This window comes from Cuculus canorus, chromosome 13 (genome assembly GCF_017976375.1).
Source record: "Cuculus canorus isolate bCucCan1 chromosome 13, bCucCan1.pri, whole genome shotgun sequence".
Classification (NCBI taxonomy): Eukaryota; Metazoa; Chordata; class Aves; order Cuculiformes; family Cuculidae; genus Cuculus; species Cuculus canorus.
Window position 1 is genome coordinate 3062756 of NC_071413.1, and position 23167 is coordinate 3085922.

A 23167-nucleotide genomic window follows, 5' to 3' on the forward strand; every position below is an offset into this window, starting at 1 on the left:
TGACTGCTCCTCCACTACGTGAGAAAGAGGATTTTTTCTTATCCCTAAAATGACTGTCTTCAATAAGCAGTGATTCACTGAACTAGCCCTGAAGCTGCCTTTGGAAGCTCAGTATTCAAAAACCATCTGTGCCAGCAAGTACCAGGAGAGGGCTTTCACTCGATATTTAAACAAATTATACCCTCAGATATTTCAAACACATACCCTGTATTTATGTATTTTGGGATACTAGCCATAGGTCTGGATGAAAAGCCAAATTATTTAATTATTATTATCATTAAATACAGAAAAATACTCGCATTTAACCTCGACGCTTTGATTCCATCGTAAAAAATGAGGGACTTCAAAATATGCCAATTCTGCATTGGTGCCACCTTAGAGCTACACAAATATTTAACTTGGAAAGCTACCTGACCAAGTCCTGTGATGGTTAATGCCTTCCTTAGAGGCTGAACTCGTACAATTACGTGAAAGTATCTATTTCATAAACAAAACAAATTTTTAATCCTAATTCTTAAAAGCCTTCCAATTCAAGAAAAAGGTTTGAAAATGGGAACGGAATAGATTCCACATCCATAAGGTAAACAAAAGCAACTCAAAATTTATTATTTTTAATTTGACATTAAAGAGGCTTAAGGATATTAACTAACAGACACTAATTTAGGCTGTCTCCCCTTCTCTGAGCACCATCCACTGCCCTGCCTTAGCCATCCTCTGTACCAAGACAAGCATTACCGGGACCCACACCGCAAATCAGAATTAGGCCGTACTGCTGCTAAATGCATAACATGGTTCGGGATGGTTAGAAACCTAACTCAATAATCATGCATTACATTCCAAAAAGTAGTACCATTTGAAGATATTTTTCCAATATTTTTGTCTAGCATCATTAAATGACTATAAAATCCTGCAAATGCAATATTCTCAACTCTGTAAGGCAGAGAAGCTAAATTCTTCCCAAGGTATCTCGTTTCTCTTTACCCCTTCTCTTTCACTCTTGATCTAAACCACATTATAATAATAAGCAGGCGGAATTACTGATGAGCTGCTGGCTGCTACAGAGGAAGCTGTGTTTCTAGCAGATTATCTAAAATCTGAGAAGACAAGAAAGGTAGTAAAAAGAAAGCGAATGACGAGCAGGTGATCTCAAGTTCGCTGCCTCTGCCTTGTTGGAAGTTCCTTTTCCAGTGCTCGCTGGGCTCTAGGCCAAACTACTTTAGCAAGCTAAGCAGAAACAATTCACTTTTTATTGTTGTTAGGTTCATTTTCTGCCAATTTATCAAATGGAAACGGGTTAGCACAGGGTGCAACAAAAGCCAGAGCCAATGAACAGGAAGGGGCAGGAATGCACTCCCAGAGACTGGGATAGAGATGCCAGTCAGATTAGCTCCAGCTACCGTGTAATCACAGTCTGAATTGAGCCCCACGTTTGGTGGCAGTGTCACTCGAGAATGGCTCACCCTTGCCCACCCACTTGCCCATCAAATCTTTTTTCCCGTTTTTTTGGAATGGAATTTTTTATACGGCTGCATGGAGATGAGAATCAAAGACTATATATGATGTAAAAATAACCTCACACCAAAACTGCTGATTTTCCATTTCCTCAGTAAAAGTAATCAAAAAATCCAGCCGTGCTCGTGCAGAAGAGGCAAGCGATGGGCTGGGCCTTCGGATCTTCAGCTCATCCTGCCAGCCAAAGCCAAAGTCTGGTTAGCTATAGCTTGAAGACCAAAGGAGCCTGGCAACGTGAGACAGAGAACGAGCTTAATGAAAATAATCCTGAAAAAAGTGCTGGTGGAAAAATATTTGCAATTATGAGCACCAACTTTTTCACATCTATAAAAGCTGTGTGAGAGCCATTTCTCTGTACGCAACAAACAGTACTTGATCATAGGAACACTATGCTTTTCCGTCAACTTTATATCTAAAGCAACATAACTATCATGACTCCCTGAATTGACCTCCTGCTCAGATCAAACGGTTATTATTAAAAAGATCTGATATCTAAAAAGAAATTGTATTTCTGTTGAACCAACCAGCTGGGTGGAAATCTAACACATCTCATTGGAAAAAAATCCCAATGCAACTAAGTAAAACAGCAAAGGAGAGAGTTCAGAAAAGGAAAAAACGTAACATGCAGGGGCAGATTGATTTGTAAATGGTATCTCTTTGGGTCAGCAAATGTGCAGTGTCCCAGCTGCAAAAAAAAGCAAATATACATGTCAAAAGAGATTAATGAGGAGTCCAGCAAATTCAATGACAAAAATTGGACATTCTGACAAAAAAAAAAAAAAAAAAGGGCAGGCCAAGAAAGCTCTTGCAAACAAAGATTATTGGTAGCAAGGAGTCAAGAAGCTTAGACATCATGTAGTGAAATCAGAGGATCACAGACCATGGTAGAAGTTACACATTGAGAGGCGGAACTGGGCTAAGGGGGTGTCTGTAAGACAGGACATACTCTTACAATGATTGAGATGAGATCTTAGGAAGAAAAGTCTTCCTGTGAGGCTGGTGAGGCCCTGGCCCAGTGGTGCTGCCCCATCCCTGGAGGTGTTCCAGGCCAGGCTGGATGGGCCTGGAGCAACCTGATCCAGAGGGAGGTGTCGCTGCCCATGGCAGGGGTGGGACTGGATGGGCATTTAGGCACCTTCCAATCCAAAGCATTCTATGATTATATAATGATTCAGTGTTGTTTATAATCTTCAAGTCCAAAGAAGAGAAATCAGATAGCCTTAGACAAACAACGCAAATTTCCAGCACCTTTTTGGAGTGAAATATGTTTGAGGAGTTGAGTTTATTTCTGCCTAGCGGCCCTAGTAAGTACCTCAGAAGAATAACACAAAGAGGGAGCTTCTAGCAGCCAAAACTGCATGACACAGCTTCTACAATACTTTAGATCTTATCCCCAGAAAAGACATCTAATAATCCAGATACAGCATCCAAGTCCTTGAAATCAGCTTGCAGCCAGGCGCCGATGAGAGTTGGCCAAGATGGTTAGAAGCTAGGAGCAGAGGGATGGGAGCAATTCAGTTAGAACTGGCAGAAGATCCACACAATTCATGACTCCAGGAAACCCATGTATCGGCAAAAACTTCAAGGATAGTTTGTCAGTTGTGTAACACAAAAGTTCAGCAAAATCTGGGCTATAGGAGCAAGAAAAGGAAGCAAAAATCTTCAGAAGCCTTTGGGATTTGCCACAGACCTTCTGCTTTTCTTGAAGCAGCACACCAGGAGATTAAGGAGCTGAGAGAGAGAGAGAGGGAAGCTATTCACCACAACCCATTTGGGCACATTGCTGAATTAAATGGTTCACCAAAGGCATCACAACTCGTTCATCAAACTACAAAAGCTTAAAAAAGGACCATTTTTAAAAGGAGCAATAGATAATAGATAATAAAAAATTCTGATACTTAGGAGAAAATATTCCTTTAGTCAAGTAAAGACAACCGAGGAATGTACATTTGTTAAAGTCTGAAGGGATCCATGTTTTATTAGAAGGAGGGAGACTGAAAGGAAGGGAATGTGACAGGACAACAGAAACCCCAGGAAGCTCACCCAGTCTGAAACTAATTTGATCAGAAAACGAGAGCACCTCCTACATATCTGAAGTCATGAGACAACTTTAGAGTATAAACAAGATCCACCTCTATTCCTAGCTCAGCTAATTCCTTAGCACTAATCTTAGCACATGAAGAGAGGGAGAAGCCAGATAAAAGCTATCCAAACCAGGAAACAAAAAGGCCTTTGGAAATGCCTGGCATTTAGACAGTCGACTGTCTGAGCCAAAACTGTTAGTCAGTTATTCAAACCAAAATGTTTGCATTTTCCTCAGAACAGACATATAATAGGGAGAATTACTTTGACTCCTATTGTGTAGGCATATTTAGCAGAAACAAAAGAAGCCCAACTCTATCTGTACTAACAACACCATACTCTTACAGAGTTATCCAAGGTAATGCAACTACGTCATCCGAGTTCTCCACCTTGGTTAATATATATCACACCCTCCATGATTTTCCATTCCGTTGTACAGTACAGGTGCTTCTCCATTTAAGATAAGGAGAATCATGCGAACAAACCGGAGTCTACCCCTAGAGCACAGTATTCTTAGGAAAAACACACACAACTTAGCATGGTTACAAACTCATCTTTGCATTTGCAGAGGACAAACAGCCACTCTCTGAAAAGTTTTGACACATATTTGTCACAAAACTACTCTTACTGGTGTACGACAAGCACTTCGTCCAAACCGTAAGCAAGACTACAGTTATGTTTTTCCAGATATTTCTTCCCGCTCTACTCTTTTTTTCTGTTTTCCTTTGGATTGTGCAGAGGAGAAAACCAGCATAGAGGCAGGGAACACATTAAGGGAGAGACCTATACTTCACATGTAACTTATTTTTACAATATTCCTTTATTATCTGTTGGAACCTGAAAATACAACTACGAGAAGATGCCATTTTAACGACGGCGAGGCAAACTGGAGTCACAGTCCTAATTCAGTAATTTGCATCACATTTTCCAAGTTACACAATCCACTGAAAATATCGGCACGTAGCATCTCTAGTTATTCCTACCAGGTTTTGAAACAATAAATTCTCTTACTATGAGCATAGACACATACCTCTCCTCCTGCAGAAAGCAGTCCAGGCGAGTCAAGCTTCCGTTTCTTCCGGGGACCGATAGCTGCCAACGCAGTTAGATTGGCATCCCTCTGCCTCATTTGTGCAAGTTCTTGTTGCTGCATCTATGAGAGAGAGAAAAAACTCTGTTTAGTTTTTATTCTGTTGTCATTTCGAAAAGTTATTCTCAGACTTGTGAGCACGAGGTAAAAGTCACACATGAGCAATCCCTAAGAGTACTTCGCTGTTCCAAGAAATACCAATTTAGCAGCTCAAGCATGCAGCCTTGCAGTAGAGTAATAACAAAAGCAGAGAAGTTGTCTTGACTTTCCACGGGATTTCTCTTTCCACGTAACTCAATTGTTTTTCAAAATTCCATCATTATCCTTGAAAACTGCCTTAACCTGTGAAGTACTAGAGGGTGATCACACATCTCCAGTTTAAGACTGATACAAACAATGTAAATTTGAATTCAAATCCTCAAAATAGATCTCATTTCCTTCCATCTCAGATTTACTTTGAGTATTTCAAACATACACTTGATATTTGCTTGAAAACAAATCATATCTAAACGAATAAGAGACCTCTATCTAAACATCAGCAGAAGGCAATGCTGACCAAAAACCCTACGAACTGAATTTACAGCCGTTTTCTGTGGTTAGGATTTAGGTAACGCTGCATTGGACTAGTCTGAGGCTAAGAAAACAACCTGCCAGCTCCGCTATGTAACGGTGTAGCACACTACAGAAAAGAGAAAATACTCTGTTCACCGCAGGAGGAAGAGATACGATCGCATATTCATTATAAACTGTATGATCCTGTTAGAGAGTTAACGACGAGACATATTCCCACAAACAGCATCACTTCAATAAATATTCTGATCGCTAACACTACACAAGAATAACTGATTAGGTAACACAACGTATGATTCTAATTAGATAAAAGCCTCCATTGCTCTTAGTAATCATTCTTATTAATTTCAAAACTTCGAGTTTGCAAAATGCTTCAATTCAGAGGAGATATTTGGTTTCTAATCCCACGGATGTTGTACTTGCTCACAGTCCAACAGAATGCACAGAAGACCACCTCAAGAAATGCAGCAGTGGTAATAAAAACACTGGATGGCACAGGCACAATTCTTCATTAAACCAAAACTGAACCGACAAGTGTAGGTGTAAGTGCCTCAGCCGTTACTGAGACACAAGCTGCACACCAAGAGGGGCCTGAACTACATTGGCCAACGTTAAAAGGAAAGGAGGCTTAAACAAAAAAGTACCAACAGACAGTATATCTTTGCCATTCACTTCTGCCTGGACAAAGCAGGTCCCTTTCACGCATCCTATTTAGTGCATTTTTTAGGTTTATCCATTTCGCAATGCAACATATTCTTCAGAATAAGCAAATCCACTATATTTAGTTTGCAAACCCACTTTTTATATTTTTATGCTATATATGCTACAGCTTCAGTTATTATCGTAACTTCAGTAGAACATTATCTACCGATACACAGCTCATCTATCTACAGGACAAAGGAATTTCCTAAATACAAAAAAAGAAACGTGGAAAAATGCCTAAATAATAGTGCAAAGGTCTATAGATACTTCTCTTTGCCAACTCATATTAGGTTTTTAGCTCAAATATCTTTGGCTCTCTTCCAGATTAAATGCCAGTTAGACAGACCTGCCCGCTTACCCTTTCAAGGTAGATAGCAACAGTGGTGAGCTCTAATCATTTACAAAGGTCATGATCGGAAGCTAGCCCGTAAGCAGTCATTTAAAATTCGATTGATCCCTATTTGTAGTCAGGGAAAGAAAATGGACATTTCAGCTGTATTGTAATTATGAGGCTTCGAGGCAACTGTAAATAGATGTGCAAATCCAGATACTGGCAAATACCTTAGAGAAGAAATTATTACTATAGTATAACATATATCCAGGAAAGGTTGAAGATAAAACCGCATATAAAAAAAGATCAATCATCTTTTTGCTAATTTGCCATGCTTGCAGCCTATAAGGGTTATCACAATTATCAGAAGCCTGATGAATATTTAAGTGAGGGCCAACTGGCTCAGAGTGATCTCAGATCAAGTTGTGAAGCGGGTGGCTTCAGACTCAGAAATTTTGCACTGCGGTAAGTATCCATTTCCTGGGAGATGCAGGTCTGGAATGTAGTCTGATAGATAACTGGTATCACGCAAAGGCTAAGATACGAGTGGCTTAGCCAAAGTCCCTGTTTTCAAGCCAACAGCACGCTAAGACGTGGCTCTCTGTTCTACCTACGTTACTCTGTACAGTGATCGTACCAACACGCGCACTCAGTGCCTCTGGAAAGTTGCTCTAAGAACTATAATTCAGGATCCTTTGCATTTTACACACGCAGATGGTAGAGCACAATATGTCATTTCTCTAAATTCCATATAGTGGGACAATCACTTCACACCTGCAAAGCATCTGGTGCTGTTTTACCAAGAAAACAGATATATGAGCTATTTTTAATAGTCATAAAACCTCACAACAGTTACTGCAGGTATCTTGCAAGAAGTTCAGGAATAGCGAAATAGTTCTTGGGAGCCGTGTAATTAACAGAGCTTTGGTGCCCACCTGTACGACATCCCTCTTGAGCCACCAGCTGCCAAATGCACAACCCAGACCAATGGAGGCTCTTGGCCCCAGTATACTCTGGAACTATATTCCCTGCATCAAGTGAAAATGACTTTGCAACCAGTTTGCGTACATAGTTCAGTGCTAAGAATAACATTAATTATACATAGCCATCTTCAGTGCTTTGAAATTATTCTGAAAAGCTACTGAAGCTTCTTACTTTACCCGATCAATTATATTTTGAAGTAACAAAGCATCCTCTTATTACAGTATCGTGTATCTTCTAAGCCAGTTAATAATTCCTAGATATTTGAACAAGGAAACACCTGTAAATATCTCCACATCCTGAGAACAGAAATACAATTTCTGTTAGTTAATATGATTTAGCAGAAATGAATCTAACTCTCTAAATTAACCAATAAGACACAATTGCTTGACAGCTGCATTCATTCACACCCTCATTTTCATATCGGATCGGTGATGCAATACCATTCTTTAACTTGCCTTCACCACAATTAATATGGATATATTTATCAATAGCATGCTAAAATTTCTGCCCTCTGGGAAGGAAGCAATGCGTTGTTCAGAACCACACTAATCAACAACAATTAGCTTTTTTGAAAGTCAAAATATTTATCTAAAACAAAGATAAATATTCCAGTACACATTATACAAGAAAAATGCTCACAAATAAGATGCTGTTCCTTGCTCCTTATCTGATCCCAATTCACTTTCAGCATGCCATTTAATTACTGAGAAGTATTTCATTACTTGATGACAACTTTAACTTAAAGAGATCCCTTTGATGAGAAGTGTAAGTATTAGACACCAATATAATTTCACACAAAGAAGTTTCCTTTTTTGTGACAGCGGTGTAACACTACAACCACAGAAAGAGCACTACTTTACTACTTCGCTAAAGTAAAGCTAACAACAGAGGTTCTAAAATTTGAGTTTGTTTTCCTTAGATCATTATTTGTTACGATACACTGAGGTATTGCAAAAAGCAGCGCCACGAGCCATATGCCACAAGGAAGACAGCCATATGTCTAGCTGATCTATCAACGTTACAGCTTAAAATCTAGGTTTGTTACAAGTAATTTTGCAACAGAAACCAAGCATTTACTTCAAGCCTTTTCAGCACTATGAGCCATCGTGAGAACAGGCACTGACACACTAAAAAATAAATACAAGGTGGGAATAGATGCCCAGTGAACAGTTTTACTTCTTTGATTTCCACTTCCACCGCCAGTTGTGGCAGTCTACTCAACTGGAAGAAACCACCCGATTCACAAACAAACACGGATCCATTTTCAAGATTTCTTTAAGAAATAAATCCCTGGTAGAAACACAGAATAGTTTGGGTTGGAAGGGATCCTAAGGATCATCTAGTTCCAACCCCTCCGCCATGGACAGGGACATGTCCCGGTCGATCACGCTGCCCAAGGCCCCATCCAACCCAGCCCATCCATTACTCTAATTAGTACTGCAATCACCACAGAGAACAGCGAAGATCACGTTCACTTTTCTACCAGATTGACTAAACCGAGAGTAAATTCAAGGAAGTTATGGCTAGAGGAATATCTCTATGGATTTGTTTGAGGTATGAATTCAGTTTGCAAAGAAAATTGTAAAACAAATGCTGGATTCTTGCACGAACAATTACAGATCAAGTCGAACACCCTCTCCAATCCAGAAAATTAAACAGCCTTGAAGTGTCTGCAATCTGTACTGTCGAGCCTTCCTCCTCAGCGAGCACAAAAGCCTGCTTACGTCAGCTATGCAAACACGTCAGTGAACCTCTCCTGCTCACCTGAATCAACAGGAAAAGGGAATGTCAACCTGTAAATGAGTCACTGTGCCACTCATCAGAAAGACAGAAGTTGTTCAAAATCACAAGCAAAAAGCATCTTCACAAGAAGGTGAAATGTGCTCCAAATAGAGGGAAAACCTAAGCAAAAGGTGTAAATGAAATATGGGCCTGAGCTGTAGCTGCTAAGGGTGGGACTAGGAGAAATTTCCTTCAATATGAGCAGAAAGCAAGATAATAACTGGAAATCTTAGTAATTAGGTCTACAAATAAATATCAAAAATAAAACAGAATTGAGGGAGAAACATCACATTACAGAGAAAGCTTAGGCAGGTGTTTCTCTGCCCATGGGGGGAAATCAGGGATGTGTTTTTGGCTGGAAGGAAAATAAACCAGTGACAAAGAGACAGAGATGATTGTGGAGATAAAGAAGGACCCTGAGAAAGCAGTCAAGTATGTTCAAATATTGTCAATATAGGGCTGATAACAGAATAAAAGTTGAGTTATAAAAGTTTCTATAGTTACAGAGCCAACTCAGCCCACAGAGAACCAGATTTTGGCTACTTACAGTTCCCACCACAGTTTACAAATACCAACTAAGAAGAAACAAGGACAGAGAAGAGGCTAACAGCACAACAGAAGCTATAAATATCGACAGACTGTAAACCGCAATCGAGAATGAAGACAGCCAGGAACAAATGTTGAACAGGAAATTGGCAACGAAGAGCATTAAATGGCAGAAACGTTTGATGAAAGCAACATCATATAAACAATGATTTAAGCATTGATTTCTAGCCAATAGGCATCAATGGAGATCCCTCCTAATTCCGTTTGCGATGGATGGTTTAATTCCTGATAACAGGGTCATATGCTGGGAAAAGCTTGTCTTAATTGATGGTTCTGCAACATGTATCTATCAGCCTCAGACAGTGATTACACCCCCTGGAAAAACATCTTTTTTGCTGAGCAGAGCCTGAAATGTGGAACCATTACACATGTCCTAAGACGTCCACAACAGAAGGTGCAATTAAAAAAATGAAGCTCATTAAAAATGCCGGTAGTAACCTCAACAAGTCCAGGACAATGATGAAGAAGGATCGGTACATAAGCGAACTTCAGAAAGAGTCTTGGAAACCAGACAGCGTCTGCAGAACGTCCATGCTGTGCTCCTGCCTCTCTCCCGCCTTACCGGAGTCTCCAAAGGTCAGCGGAACTCCCACAGCAACAGCACGCTGGCTGGGAAGAAACTGGCCCAAAGCAGCTGAAGTTTAGAAGTGGCGCAGCAATAATGCAATACCAGAGAAGCTTTACATGTGTAACAGCAAATGAAACCCCAAACGCATTCTGTGAGACTTTAAAAGACTCCCAGCTCTGCCAAATTATATCCGATTTTCTTCATTACAAAGCAGGATGTTCCTTCTCCACAAGTGCTCTCCCACAACTCCATACAACTCCCGGCATCACTTGCAATGGCTGCACAGCCATCGGAGGCAGATCAAGATTTTACTTCACTTTTCTTCCTTTTTTTTTTCCGTCTTTATTCTCTTTCCCACACACTTTTAACAACGGTTGAAAATCATTGCATAGTGTTTGAAAAAATCTCCCTAGGCAAAGAATAAGTTGGGAACATTTCAGCCCCCAAGATGAATGTTTCTCAAAATAATGAGCATCTGAATACAGTTCTGGAACCTTAACTGAGGTACTTTTGACCAAGTGACTTTCTTACAATAGAGATTTATGTTTATTACCTCTAATTTTATTATGTTTTAGAAGTTTATTCAACTTTTCCATTAACATTTACCCTATTACTTTCAACAAAGCGTATGTCAAATTTCTGATAGAGAAAATGCCAGGTGCATCCTGCCTTTCATTTTTATTTTTTCTCTGAAGAAAAGCCTTAATTGTAATTTTCTTAAGTTATGTACATTATCTATTTAATTGCAATTTTTAAATAATTATCAGTAAAACCAGAATTTTATCTCCTTACTACTCAAACCCATGAACTGTTAGAACTGATCCAGATATATCCACAGTCATAGGTATAATTTTCATCGAAGTCCCCTTAGAAGATTACTTACAACTTATAAAAAACCTAAAGCATGAAGAATTTTGTGAGCGACTTTAAAAAGTCCTGTGATTTTTTAATATACTTTGTCTCTGGTACCATTTTATTCCCCAAATAGTTTGAAGTTCTCCTTATCCCACTAGTGCCACTTATCAACTAATGCTTATTCGCAAACTTCTTTTGATTAGTTCCATATATTCTTGGTTGGTTGCTTTTTTGATTTTCCAAATAAAACACACTAATTTGGTTTAACTTAAAAGCATTTATATCTGCAACTCTACTACCATCTCTTAAGCTACATACTCCTACCTAGAAGATACAACGTGTACCAATTACTTTTTTAAGAAAGATATTCCTCACATCCCCCTGAAAGAGTTCTACAACAATGGGTAGCGGGAATGGCTTTAAATTGGAAGGGGGAAGATTTAGATTAGACATTGGGAAGAAATTCTTCACGATGAGGGTGGGGAGGCCCTTGCCCAGGTTGCTCAGAGAAGCTGTGGCTGCCCCATCCCTGGAGGGGTTCCAGACCAGGTTGGATGGGGCTCGGAGCCCCTGAGCCAGCGGGAGGTGTCCCTGCCCATGGCAGGGGTGGAACTGGATGGGGTCTCAAGGTCCTTCCCAACCCAAACCACTCTGTGATTCTATAAGTTGAGCCAGGGGAGGTTTAGACTGGGTATTAGGAAACATTACTTCATTGAAAGAGCTGTCAAGCACTCACAGAGGCCACCCAGGAAAGTGTCACCATCCCTGGAGGCATTTAAAAGACGCATGGAGGGGGTGCTTAGAGACGTGGTTTAGTGGTGGGCTTGGCAGTGTGAGGGTCAGGGCTGGGCTTTATGATCTTAAAGGTGTTTTCCAACCTAAACGATTCTAACTTCGTGTTAGTGCTACACGACTCCAATTGAGAGTTTTATTTGCACGGTCTTCTCTGGGCACCCCTGGTTTGGATGGCATAGCATGGCCTTTGTGACTTTTATTTCTATTCCATCTCTGGCAGACACTTGAAATCTGAAATAGTTAAGAAACAATTACACCAGAACTGTACCAAACACATGAGGAAAGCATGTTCTTGGTTAGCACATCGATGGAGTCAACCGAAGACTGACGGACGTAGAAAGATCTCAGTTTTGGGGATGTGAAGAGTAACAGTCTGTAATGCTACAAAATCTCCAGTCAGTCTGAAGCATTTTCCTCATTTTTCCAAATTAACATTTCTATTATTTTAGTAAAATTTCTCTGCCTCCGTACCATTATCACAAAACCTCAGAACAGCAGCGTTTAAAATACCAGTTAAAAGTCTGGTAAGAGGCTTTATTAACTAGGTTATTCCGACAGAACATGCCCAGAGTTTGATACCAATCCTTTACCGTTCTTATGGGAAATCCACGTCTTGAAACTGCCAGCCTCATTTGAGGGAACGAGGCAAATGTAGCAGTCTGCTAAAAATCACTGGCTGTACTAAGTAATTTTAATCAAATAGTTGGAGAGAATGGCATTGAAGTTAATTTCTGAAGTGTCATAAACAGATGGGAAATGTGTAGTAGAGACTAGTCGTGCACTTTTAACGCAATATCCTTTTTTGCAGTCTGGGTTGTGGTTTGATCAAGTCTAAGCGACACAACAAACGAATCTTCATTTATTCTGAAACTATATTCGACTGAAGAACACACAACACAGCGAGTGTGCTCCTCTTTTCCAAAGTGAGATGAGGCAGAGCAGTACTGGGAACGAAAATAGCCAGACACCCACCTTCTCCTCTCCCTTGAAAGTTGTGAGGGTAGTACTGCGGGTTCATTTCCAAAATGGAAGTTCCACTAGGGATGCAAAACAAGCTCAAAATTTAAATAATCTACATTTTTTTCAGTTTCAGATTTAACTACGGCAAGCCTGCTCCTGCTCATTTCTCCTGCAGATCAAGGGAACAACACACCACAGTGTGGGGACAAAATATTCCAAGCAATTTTTCATACACTGACAAGTAGTAAATTAGGGAATCTTGCAAGTACAATACAGTAGTCACCCCCTTCTATTGATCACGTATAATTTACATCTTACAAAGATGTGAATTCTTGCATTCTCACTCCACAAGGAAAATCTCAATGATTTATTCATTTCAAATAAAAAATAGAAGGTAGATGAGAAGAATTACTTCACAGGCTGTAGCTTTCTCAGGGCACTAGTGCTAGGCTCTTCTTTCGCACTGCCCGAAGGCCTTTGTGTGCAAGTCCCTCTAATTAACAAGGTGAATCATGCAGCAGTTCCCTAATTAGTGAACATGACAAGCCAATGGAAACAAGCAGACAGACCTGGCGTACAGATATGGTCAACAAAAGGCACAGCAACACACCATTAAAAAAAGAGATATTTCATGTAAATAAAATACAAAAAGTAAGAGAACTAGCGTAATACCTAATCTCCCTTTTCATGTTTTATGCTTATTCCTCATTTATTGCAGATATAAATAACGACACAATAAATCAAGGTTTCCAACTGCAAGTCACACCACCTCTCCAAAATCAAAGCAGCTATCCTACATGAATAAGCATCTGCTTAAGGGGCAGTATTTGTTTTCTCTCTTGTTTTTCTGCTTTAAAGAACTGCAGTTACTTTAAGCTTAGAACTTTAAGAATCCCTTAATTAATTCAATTCAAAATTATTTTTTCTCTAAATGCTTTTTCACCAATGAATAAACCGGGTGTGACAGTTGCACTACTATTATTGCATTATAAAAATGCCTATAGTGCCAATATGTAATGATTTCTAACTTTTGTGTAAGGATAAATAAATAATAAAAGTGAATAATCAAAGAATCCGATTTGCATTAAAAAGGAAACGAGATGATCTAAAATGTACCTCCTTACAGTCATCTTTTCAAGTAAAATATTTTTAATCTTTCACTCTTCCTTCTGCTTTTCCCCAAAATACTCTCCCCATCTCCAAAACAACACATGGAGGGGGGGTTAATTAATTTTCAGTTTATTGCAAATTGAACCTTTGATTCAGATCTTAACAATCCTTCTGCATACTAAAAATCTAAAATGTGTGTCACCAACAGCAGAATGTAATTCTTCACAGAAAAATTCCACTATATTCTTTGCTCTCTATTCCTTGGCACATTATAATAAGTGGGGAAAGCTACGGATTATCCCCTCAGTACAGGTTCCTCATCCTCACAGTTTTGAAAACAAGTATTTCTGACTTTCCTCTTCTAATTGGGTAAAATTTCCTTACGTTCCAAAATTGATGTCCAAAATACCATTGTTTAAAACCCCTTAACTTTCTGGCCAGTCCAGTGTTAAAAAAACGGAATTAAAATACTGGCTTCTAAGTAATAATGGATCCACAGACCTTTAAAAGTTGGGGTTTTTTTGCTATAAAAGAATATTTAATGCTGTTCTATTATAGAACTGATTAACTGTTTCCAAGCAGTTAGAAATTCAGTGGAAAAATTCACAAGAACTATTGTCAGAGATCACAAGCAGAAAGCTGAAATCACTGCAAGCTCTTTGCTGGGTTCATTTTTTTCCCTTCTCAGCCTGTGTGAACTTCCCGTAACTCCTCTCAGATGCCACCATTCTAGGACGGTGCAGAGCGGCTTTAAACGCAGCCTGAAAAGGATCCTCTTTTAACATCAAGGCACAATGGATAATCTGCTAACAACTGAACTATGATCTGCCATATGCACAGAGGAAGTGTTCAGCAAACAACCTGTCACAAACGCTTATTGTTTCCATAACCAACTCACCAAAGGACTCTGCTTTATAAAATATATTGCAAACTCTGCAACACAATTTATTATCAAAGACAGCAGTAATTAAATGTGAAACTACTGCAACGAGAAAATAGATTCAGTGCATTAAAAAAACCCAAACTTTGCCTTCTTCTTTGCTTCTTAAGTAACAAAATCAAAGGGAGGAGACTGGAAATAAATATGCAACAGCGGAAATTAATGCAAAATCACAAACTTTTCAGTTGATTTTCAAATAAATGGTATACAAACAGATTCGTTTATATATAATTACAAAAATACTTGGCATTTAAGTAAAAATGTTAAATGTAGCTGATAATAATAAATCACAACTGTCCACTGGAGATGTTGTGATAGATTATACCCAACACCAGAGGGACAAATACTGCTTGTTTTGCATACTGCTGCTGCTGTCAGTAATTGCTCCAGAATTAAAACGGTGTGAAAGAGAAGAATTCCATTTCCAACATTTTAAAGATGAGGAACTTAAGTTTAATAGGGGACAGGAGCAAATATGTTCTAAGAGGCAAAAAGGGCAAAAAGAAAACTCCCTGAGACAAAACAGTTGGCTCCTTCTCCCATTTGCCTCATCATCTCCCACGCTCTCAGCGATCCTGAGCGTCGGCATATCTGCTAAGGTAGAGATTTCCTTCTCCATCAGGTTTGGAGGGTTTGTTTTTTGAATTTCAGTGGTAGCCAGAAATAATCTCTCCACATGGATAGATGGACAGATGAGCGGTTTTCACTCAGGAATTATTTTTAATGCCTCAGTTACAATTACCCGAGGCTATTGATGAACTGTACATTTATGACTTCTCTTCTTTCATACAGCTGAGCAGATCACAAATCACCAGATACGGGAATGGAATCATCCATTGAAAAATTTAAGAAACGTGCATTTTAGACAACATAACAAGACATTTCCTATTCATTAGGGATTGTTCTATATTCAAGAGCAGAATGGCATCACGCTTTGCTGAAATCCCAGTGCCTTCCAGTGAGGACCACGGCTGCCCACAACACACACAGGTTCAGCTCCTCAGTGAAGACTGTTGTATCTCTAAGTAAACTACTGAGATTAAACCTTGACAAAACTGGGATTAACAAATGGTTGTAGAACACTGTACCATTGTCTCATGACCTGAAGTTACCTCCCTCCTCTGAGGAGTTCCATCTCTAGTATAATCCAGACCATTGTTCAACCTGCATTCTAAACTAAGGTGCAAGTTTCCAGCTCGAGACTACATTACAGAAGTTTATGGGGTTATCGAGTGCAGCTGCGTGTTGGTTAGATGTATTCCAGGCCAGGTGGAGGTCTGTAATGCCACCTTTGCAGTCACCTAGATCACTAAAAAGGTAAAATAGCTAAAAGATGCAAACCACTTATACCCTTAGAAGAGAAAAGAAATCATCCTGTATTTGTTTTCTGACACACCCCAGTAAACCATGCATCCCCTGAACATATTACTTAAGAAGGAACAATTGGCAACTGCTAATGAAAGACCATTACTAAAACATGGAACAATTTTGTTGAATGCTGAATTTACTCTTTCTCAAAAGAGGAAGTCTAAGATGTTTTACTTAATTAAACAGCACCATATACAGTGAAGAAGTACCGTATATTCAATGATCTTCTTAAATATTACCTGTAAGACCCAGTAGACATTCCTACACCTTCTCCAAGCACCCTACACTGGGGAGCCAATCCCACTGCCCCAGAGCTGGCAGCTGCCCATTACAGCCACAAAGGTCTGACTCCCTTAAGACTAAGGGCTCCGTATGAAAATATACATTAAAATTTTCCAGAATTTAAGCACAGGCTTTGAAAAGAGAAAACCAAAATTATCATAAAATGTTCTCACCAATTTCACTTCTATTATGTTTCTTATAAAGTGAACATTCTCCCTCACTCCTGTCTTCCTATACACAATTCATACCTGTGTTCAGCTTTTATTTTCAATCTAATTTTCCATTTTGTGTATCTGACACCTTCCTAAAGCATACTTGACTGGTCTGACATGTTTACCAGAGAAAAGCACTTCTTTCAGGATAGATCTCCTTTTTTTTTTTATTTAAATTATTCTTACTTTGGGGGAAATCAATAGATTTTCAGGCACCTTGCCATGCGAATACGATTTTTGGCTTTATAGGGTGAAATTCCTTTAAAAACCTGATAGTAGGTCAAAAAAAAGAAGATGAAGAAAAATCTTCAGAAGTCTGCATGGTGTTATTTCTCTTTCAAGAATATAAACGTCTGTTCTGAACATAAACAGATTTAACAGTTGCAAAGGGAAAGGACACAGAAGTGTAAGGAAGCTGCTCTGTGCTTTTGATTGCTTACTGAGATGTTCGCCTGGCTGCGCAGGGTCAACAAACCCATTGCATCATACTGGTTTCCAGTTCCCTTTACTTCACTCCTGCAGATAGCGATACCGGCCTTAAGGAAGTTGTAACACCTCAGTACAGACACTCATCAGCACAAATATATAACATACTTCCCCATTCCAGAACACTTGATTCACATGTTTCCGACCATTTCCATGGAAAACTAGAAGTTAACCACCAATTCAGCAACAACTTTCAACACTAAATCAAATCAGAAGTCTTACAAGTCGTTACTCAACCAACTAATAACATTAAAAATACAGAAATACCTTTCAAGTGTTTACACTTTAGAGATAATAATATCCACCTTTAGTAAAGATGTACCAGAGGGAAGAAAGACCACCCTGCTTACACCGTGAACGCCAATAATACATTTTATTTACTTAAAAAAAATTACTGTTACTAAAGAGGAACTACTTTTTCAGGGTAAGTTGAGCAGCATCTCATTATTCAACTATGATTCAACTACCAAGAGACTCTTTCACAGGCTGACACAAATGTATTTTTTTTATGACAAGACTGAACTAAAAATAGGAAAGAGATTCTAACACACCTATCACAACCTCCGCACGTCCCTGACCAGCCTTGTTGTTTATAAGGAGAGGAGATATATATATATATATACACACATATATATATATAGAATCATAGAACAGTTTGGGTTGGAAGAGACCTTAAAGATCATCCAGTTCCAACTCCCCTGTGATGGGCAGGGACGCCTCCCACTGGACCAGGCTACCCAAAGCCCATCCAACCCGGCCTGGAACACCTCCAACGATCGGGCAGCCTCAACTTCCCTTGGCAAAATATACATACACACACACATATATGTTATATATATTTTATATATGTGTGTGTATGTGAGTGCGCGTATACAGAGAGAGAGATAAAAATGTAGCTAGAGAATGAAATGTTTAGGACTTACTTGGTAAAAACTGACATTTTCTACCTTACTGTTAACTATAATACATATTCCTTAAAACTCGACCATGATAAACTCCTGAAAATGCCAACAATGCTCCTGCTCGCACGATGCCCCAATAAATACTTAGATAGGTCAGTAAATAACCATACCTTGCCACATCCCAGCACAGACGGGAGATGCTGATCAACTTCGTAGAAAATTTTCGCATACCTTTACAAAGCAGATTTGCCAAATCCAGTTATTTCTTTGTATCTCATTTTACAATCTGCTAAATAAAATAGACTTCAAGAGAGCTGTGAAAATTGTCTTGTGCATCTTCTCAATTATGTGGAGATACACAAAAGCACTGCACGCACATCCATCAACTCCCTCAAAAATGGGCCGGCAAGGAAGTTTTACATGACTCTTTCTGAGATTTTACTATTACAGTTCCAACCTTAGCTTTAACTCTGCTCCCATGAACTCGTTCATCTTCCACTAAGAGGCTAGAAAGAGATCACAGGTTTTACGAAGCGCATGCATTTCAAACAAGGTCCTGCCATTGTGAGATGACAGCACATGCAAATGCTCCTCCGGACCGCAGCCGGGAAGGAGACGTGGGGACCACGGGCAGATCTTTGTTTGGGGGTCTTGCACAAAGACGTGAGGGAAGATTTGTCCGCAGGAGGCATGCAGCTGATTGCTGCCGGCCAGCTGCCGGTGCAACGCGCAGCACCCAGACCGAGTGGGCAAAGGAACAGAAGATTTAGGAGGTGCGCCCCGATCCCCCGCGGTTATAGCATGTGATGGGGAGCGCCCGCGGGAGCTGGGGGCAGATGAAAGCTGGCAGCTGTGCGCTGCCTCGGGCGCTCCGAGGCTGCCAAACAGGGCTTACAAACATGTTAGCTCAGCGGCAGAATTAAAGCCCTCATTCAGGTTTATTTTGGAGTAAGAAACCAATGTGCATACAGAGGATGGGGGAAAACTTGCCCTGCAGGCTGGAGCCTAAGTACACCTTGACCTCTCCTTGCAAGCTTCTATATTGTAGGGCAGGCTTGACTACGGGACCAAAACATCTAAATAATCATTTAGACTGTTGTCCAAGCAACCTCCTCCATTCCTGACAAGCAGGCACAGCTGACGTTTGCTGCCCTCTACTTACTAAATAGGCTTAAAATCATATTCTGAAGTCTCAAGCACGATTATTTTGCCAGATCAGCAGGGAAGTAAATCTGTTGCAGTGTTTCGATAAAACAGTGATGTGATTTTTCCACATTCATGGCTTGCTCCAGATGAAAACATCTATTCCCCTGCCCCCCCCCCTTTCCTTTTTCCCCGGCTGTGCCAGAGTGACAAATTAAGCACAAGGTTGTTTCTACCTCAGGAAGACCCATACTTAGACAAAATACCACTGAGGCAGAAGAACAACCGGAAATTCAGTCTTGACAGCTTCCTTGCACAAACTGACCCGATATCTGTATCTATACGTGTAAATCTTTAGGTATATACAAAGAATCTTTCAGAAAATGAAGTACCACTGCGCATCCCTCACCGCCTCTCCTGGAGCCTTTGGACACCACTGTTGGTACTCAGGGGAGGCAAAGCCTTGTGATCCTTATCACCAATCTTACACCACAAAGGTGGAAGAAAACAGTTCCCTTATCTCTTCACCAAACTCTGTTGCCCGGGCATTCAAAAGCCATCAGAGAAGAGGGCTGCCACCCTCCACTCCTCCCTCCACTCACTGCCTCAAATTCCAAAGCCACCAGCACTGGTTACTCCTACAAACATGGAAAGAAAACTGAAGGGGATCTGAAGGGCTGAAAATACTGCTGTTACTTTCCTGCAGCGGAAAAGTCAGAGATCACCTTCAGGGAATTAATTTTTACAAGAGAAAGTTTCTGCTGGAGCATTTTGGTGAGATTCAGAAAAGCAAACTTGAGCTTCAGAAATTCTTAACCAAAAGCATACACCGTTCTAAAGCCAAGCTCTGGAAATCCATGCTTAAGTAGTCCTGTTGGTTTATAACGAGAGACTACTTGTTACAGCAATCTTTTATTAGGCAGGACTTCACCGGTGTGTACAAACTCCTGAAGACATGGTAAACAACACGGCTGAATTTCTCCTCTCCTGCCTCCTTATAACAGCTTTTCGAAAAAAAAAGCAATGTAGAATTTGTAACGGGTACTGCTCTTTGGGAAACACTCAAAACACAAACCAAATATACCTCTCAACGGAGATAAACGCTGATTTAAAAATGACTCTCAAGTCTCCTCATTAGTTTTATTTGAAAATATATATTATTATATATTTGAAAATATATTATTTGAATATTATTCTAATTAAATGACATATTTCTCATCGAAAATCTAAGGAAAGGACACTGCTGCTGTGTTAATTTGAAGGCTGCTGTCTTTCAAATACCTCTTCTAGATTAAGCAAGACATCAGCTAAGCCACAATCAATGCCTGACTGGACAGCTCGCTGTCTTGCTCCTTTCTCTTTTTGTTTTTTGTTAGACCCAATGCTCACTTTGCTGTGCTTATAAACACCCCTAAACAAAGACTCACAAATCTGACATGGGTCTCGCTGAGGTAGCACAACACCTGGATACAATACTCCTGATCCTTCTCACACAACGCAGTCAGATTTGTACGGACCTCTAGGGAGGGAGTAAACAAAGGTCTAAGAAGTTGTTTTTTCACACAGCAAGTATAAACAAACATTATCATAGAATCATAGAACAGTTTGGGCTGGAAAGGACCTTCAAGATCATCTAGTTCCAATCCTCCTGCCACGGCCAGGGACACCTCCCACTGGATCAGGCCCACATTAAAAGAACGTTCTTATATTATAAAGACACATGAAGTACAAAAATAGTTTGTTACTTAAGAAAAGCTGTGTATTGAGCTCTAATATCAATACAACACTATTTGCTTTTAGAACGTTAAAACTGACAGTTATAGTCAGTCACAAAAAATAAGTATGTTAACTAAACAAGAGCAAAGGAGTGTAGCCTAAAATGATGCATCACTGTGAAATTCCACCAACATGACTTCGTAGAAGGAAATTATTATGTTGGAAAGGATTGGATTTAATTTAGATTTCTGCTAGACTAATGAGGTAATCTTGGGTCAAGCTTGGGTGAGAGAAAATACAAAAAGATCTAGCCCTTGACTCAACTCTAATTAATATACCTTCTACCTAAGCAGGAATAAAACAAGTTGACTCAGTTGGAAAATATTATAGCCATTTGTTTGATCTCCTGGCATTTTTCCGTCAATTACCCAGTCTTCTGACTCTGTACAGCAAGGGTAACACCACACTTCATCTTCAGCCAAACAGCTGCCACCGCTTCTGCTCCAAGCACAGGAAAACAGGTTGGAAGTATCATGGTCTTCAATTTTACAGAGAGCTATGCAATACGTTCTGCTGAACAGTAAGACTACTACTGCCCAAAAGGTCTCAAGGACTTAAAGGGGGCCTACAGGAAAGCTGGGGAGGGGCTCTGGATCAGGGAGTGCAGGGATAGGAGGAGGGGAACGGTTTTGAACTGAAAGAGAGGAGATAGAGATGAGATCTTAGGAAGAAATGTTTTGCTGTGAGGGTGGGGAGGCCCTGGCCCAGGGTGCCCAGAGCAGTGGGGGCTGCCCCATCCCTGGAGGGGTTCCAGGCCAGGTTGGATGGGGCTTGGAGCCCTGAGCCAGTGGGAGGTGTCCCTGCCCATGGCAGGGGTGGAACTGGATGGGCTTTGAGGGCCTTTTCAACCCAACCCATTTTATGGTTCTATGATGATTCTATGACTTGGAGAATCCATGGCATCGCACTACCTTATCCTTGGAAATAGGAAAACTTTGGCAAATGCCCCTATTTTTAAACTAATATGAAATGTTGAAGATCTACACACCAAGCCCCACATGCAGTGAATTTATTATTACTGGCTAGAGATCATCTTGTTTCTTCAGCAGCAGTATTTGCATATGCAAATCTAATGCCACTCCTCTCCCATCCTTCCCAGGAGTTCATAATCAACTCCAGTTACCAGAATTTGTGACTGTTATCTGTACATCTAAAGTATTATCTACACATAAGGAAAAAAAACAGTTAACATAAAAACAGTAAACTCGATAACACAGCAGGATGTTCATGACAATATTCTGACCGATAACAGACAAGTCCACTTCTCTCTGAGATGCAAGTTTAACACCAACATTTGAAGCCACTGCAACAATTTCATAACTTCAGGGAAACGTTTTACTCTAAAACCAAACCCATGGCAGTGGTGCAAGGGCTCAGACAGCACCACAACAGCCTAAGCATTTTTCTGAAGCATTTTGCTGGGTATAAACCACAGACCTATGGTAAAGGGAGAGCGTAAACAAAGCGACTCTGTTATCTAACTTTCTACATGTATTGACAAAGAAGGTTGCATTCCTTCTGCATCGCAGCTAGAGCGTTGGTAACCTGCAGAAAACTATTTATGAAACAATTCAGCTCTGAGGAATCATTATTGCCTGAGTGTTGCACTGTCATCACTCCAGGTATCACATTCCCAGCTTTTCCTTCTTTCCACTTACTGACCCTCAGATGGGTTAGAGAGCTAAGTGGAAATTTAATTTAAACGTATTTCTGTCTAAGTGCTCCATTTCTCAGGGGAATGCTTTATGAGAAACCTTTTTAAGGGAAGATTGTTGCTTTTGAATCAATATTTTTATGTCAGGAATGATGGAATAGAAAACTCCTTCACACCTCTCATCACAAGAGATACTGCATTAACACGTATAGTCTTCAAGGACGTCTGTTTTGCTGAAGAGGTGAATAAATGAACTTGAAAAACAAAACAAAATTCTTTTCATGTTCACTAACATCTTATGAAAACCGGGATAAGTGCAGTAAACTATTAGTTAAATATTTCAAAAGAAACTGCTCCAACTGAGTTGATAAATTAATATTAATGTGGTAACAAAAAAATTTAGAGTAAAACCATTTTCATAATCTAATTGTTAAATATATGATGCTGGACTTTCAGT

General features: G+C 39.9%; 1 protein-coding gene across 1 annotated transcript in view; it reads right to left on the reverse strand.

Annotated features, from left to right (window-relative positions):
* LOC128853516 (transcription initiation factor TFIID subunit 4-like) overlaps positions 1-23167 on the reverse strand; it is a 128618-nt gene that overhangs the window by 38597 nt on the left and 66854 nt on the right. The window contains exon 14 of the mRNA XM_054079067.1: positions 4625-4747. Within this exon, the coding sequence (XP_053935042.1) occupies positions 4625-4747 (123 nt within the window). The remainder of the gene's footprint in view (positions 1-4624; positions 4748-23167) is intronic.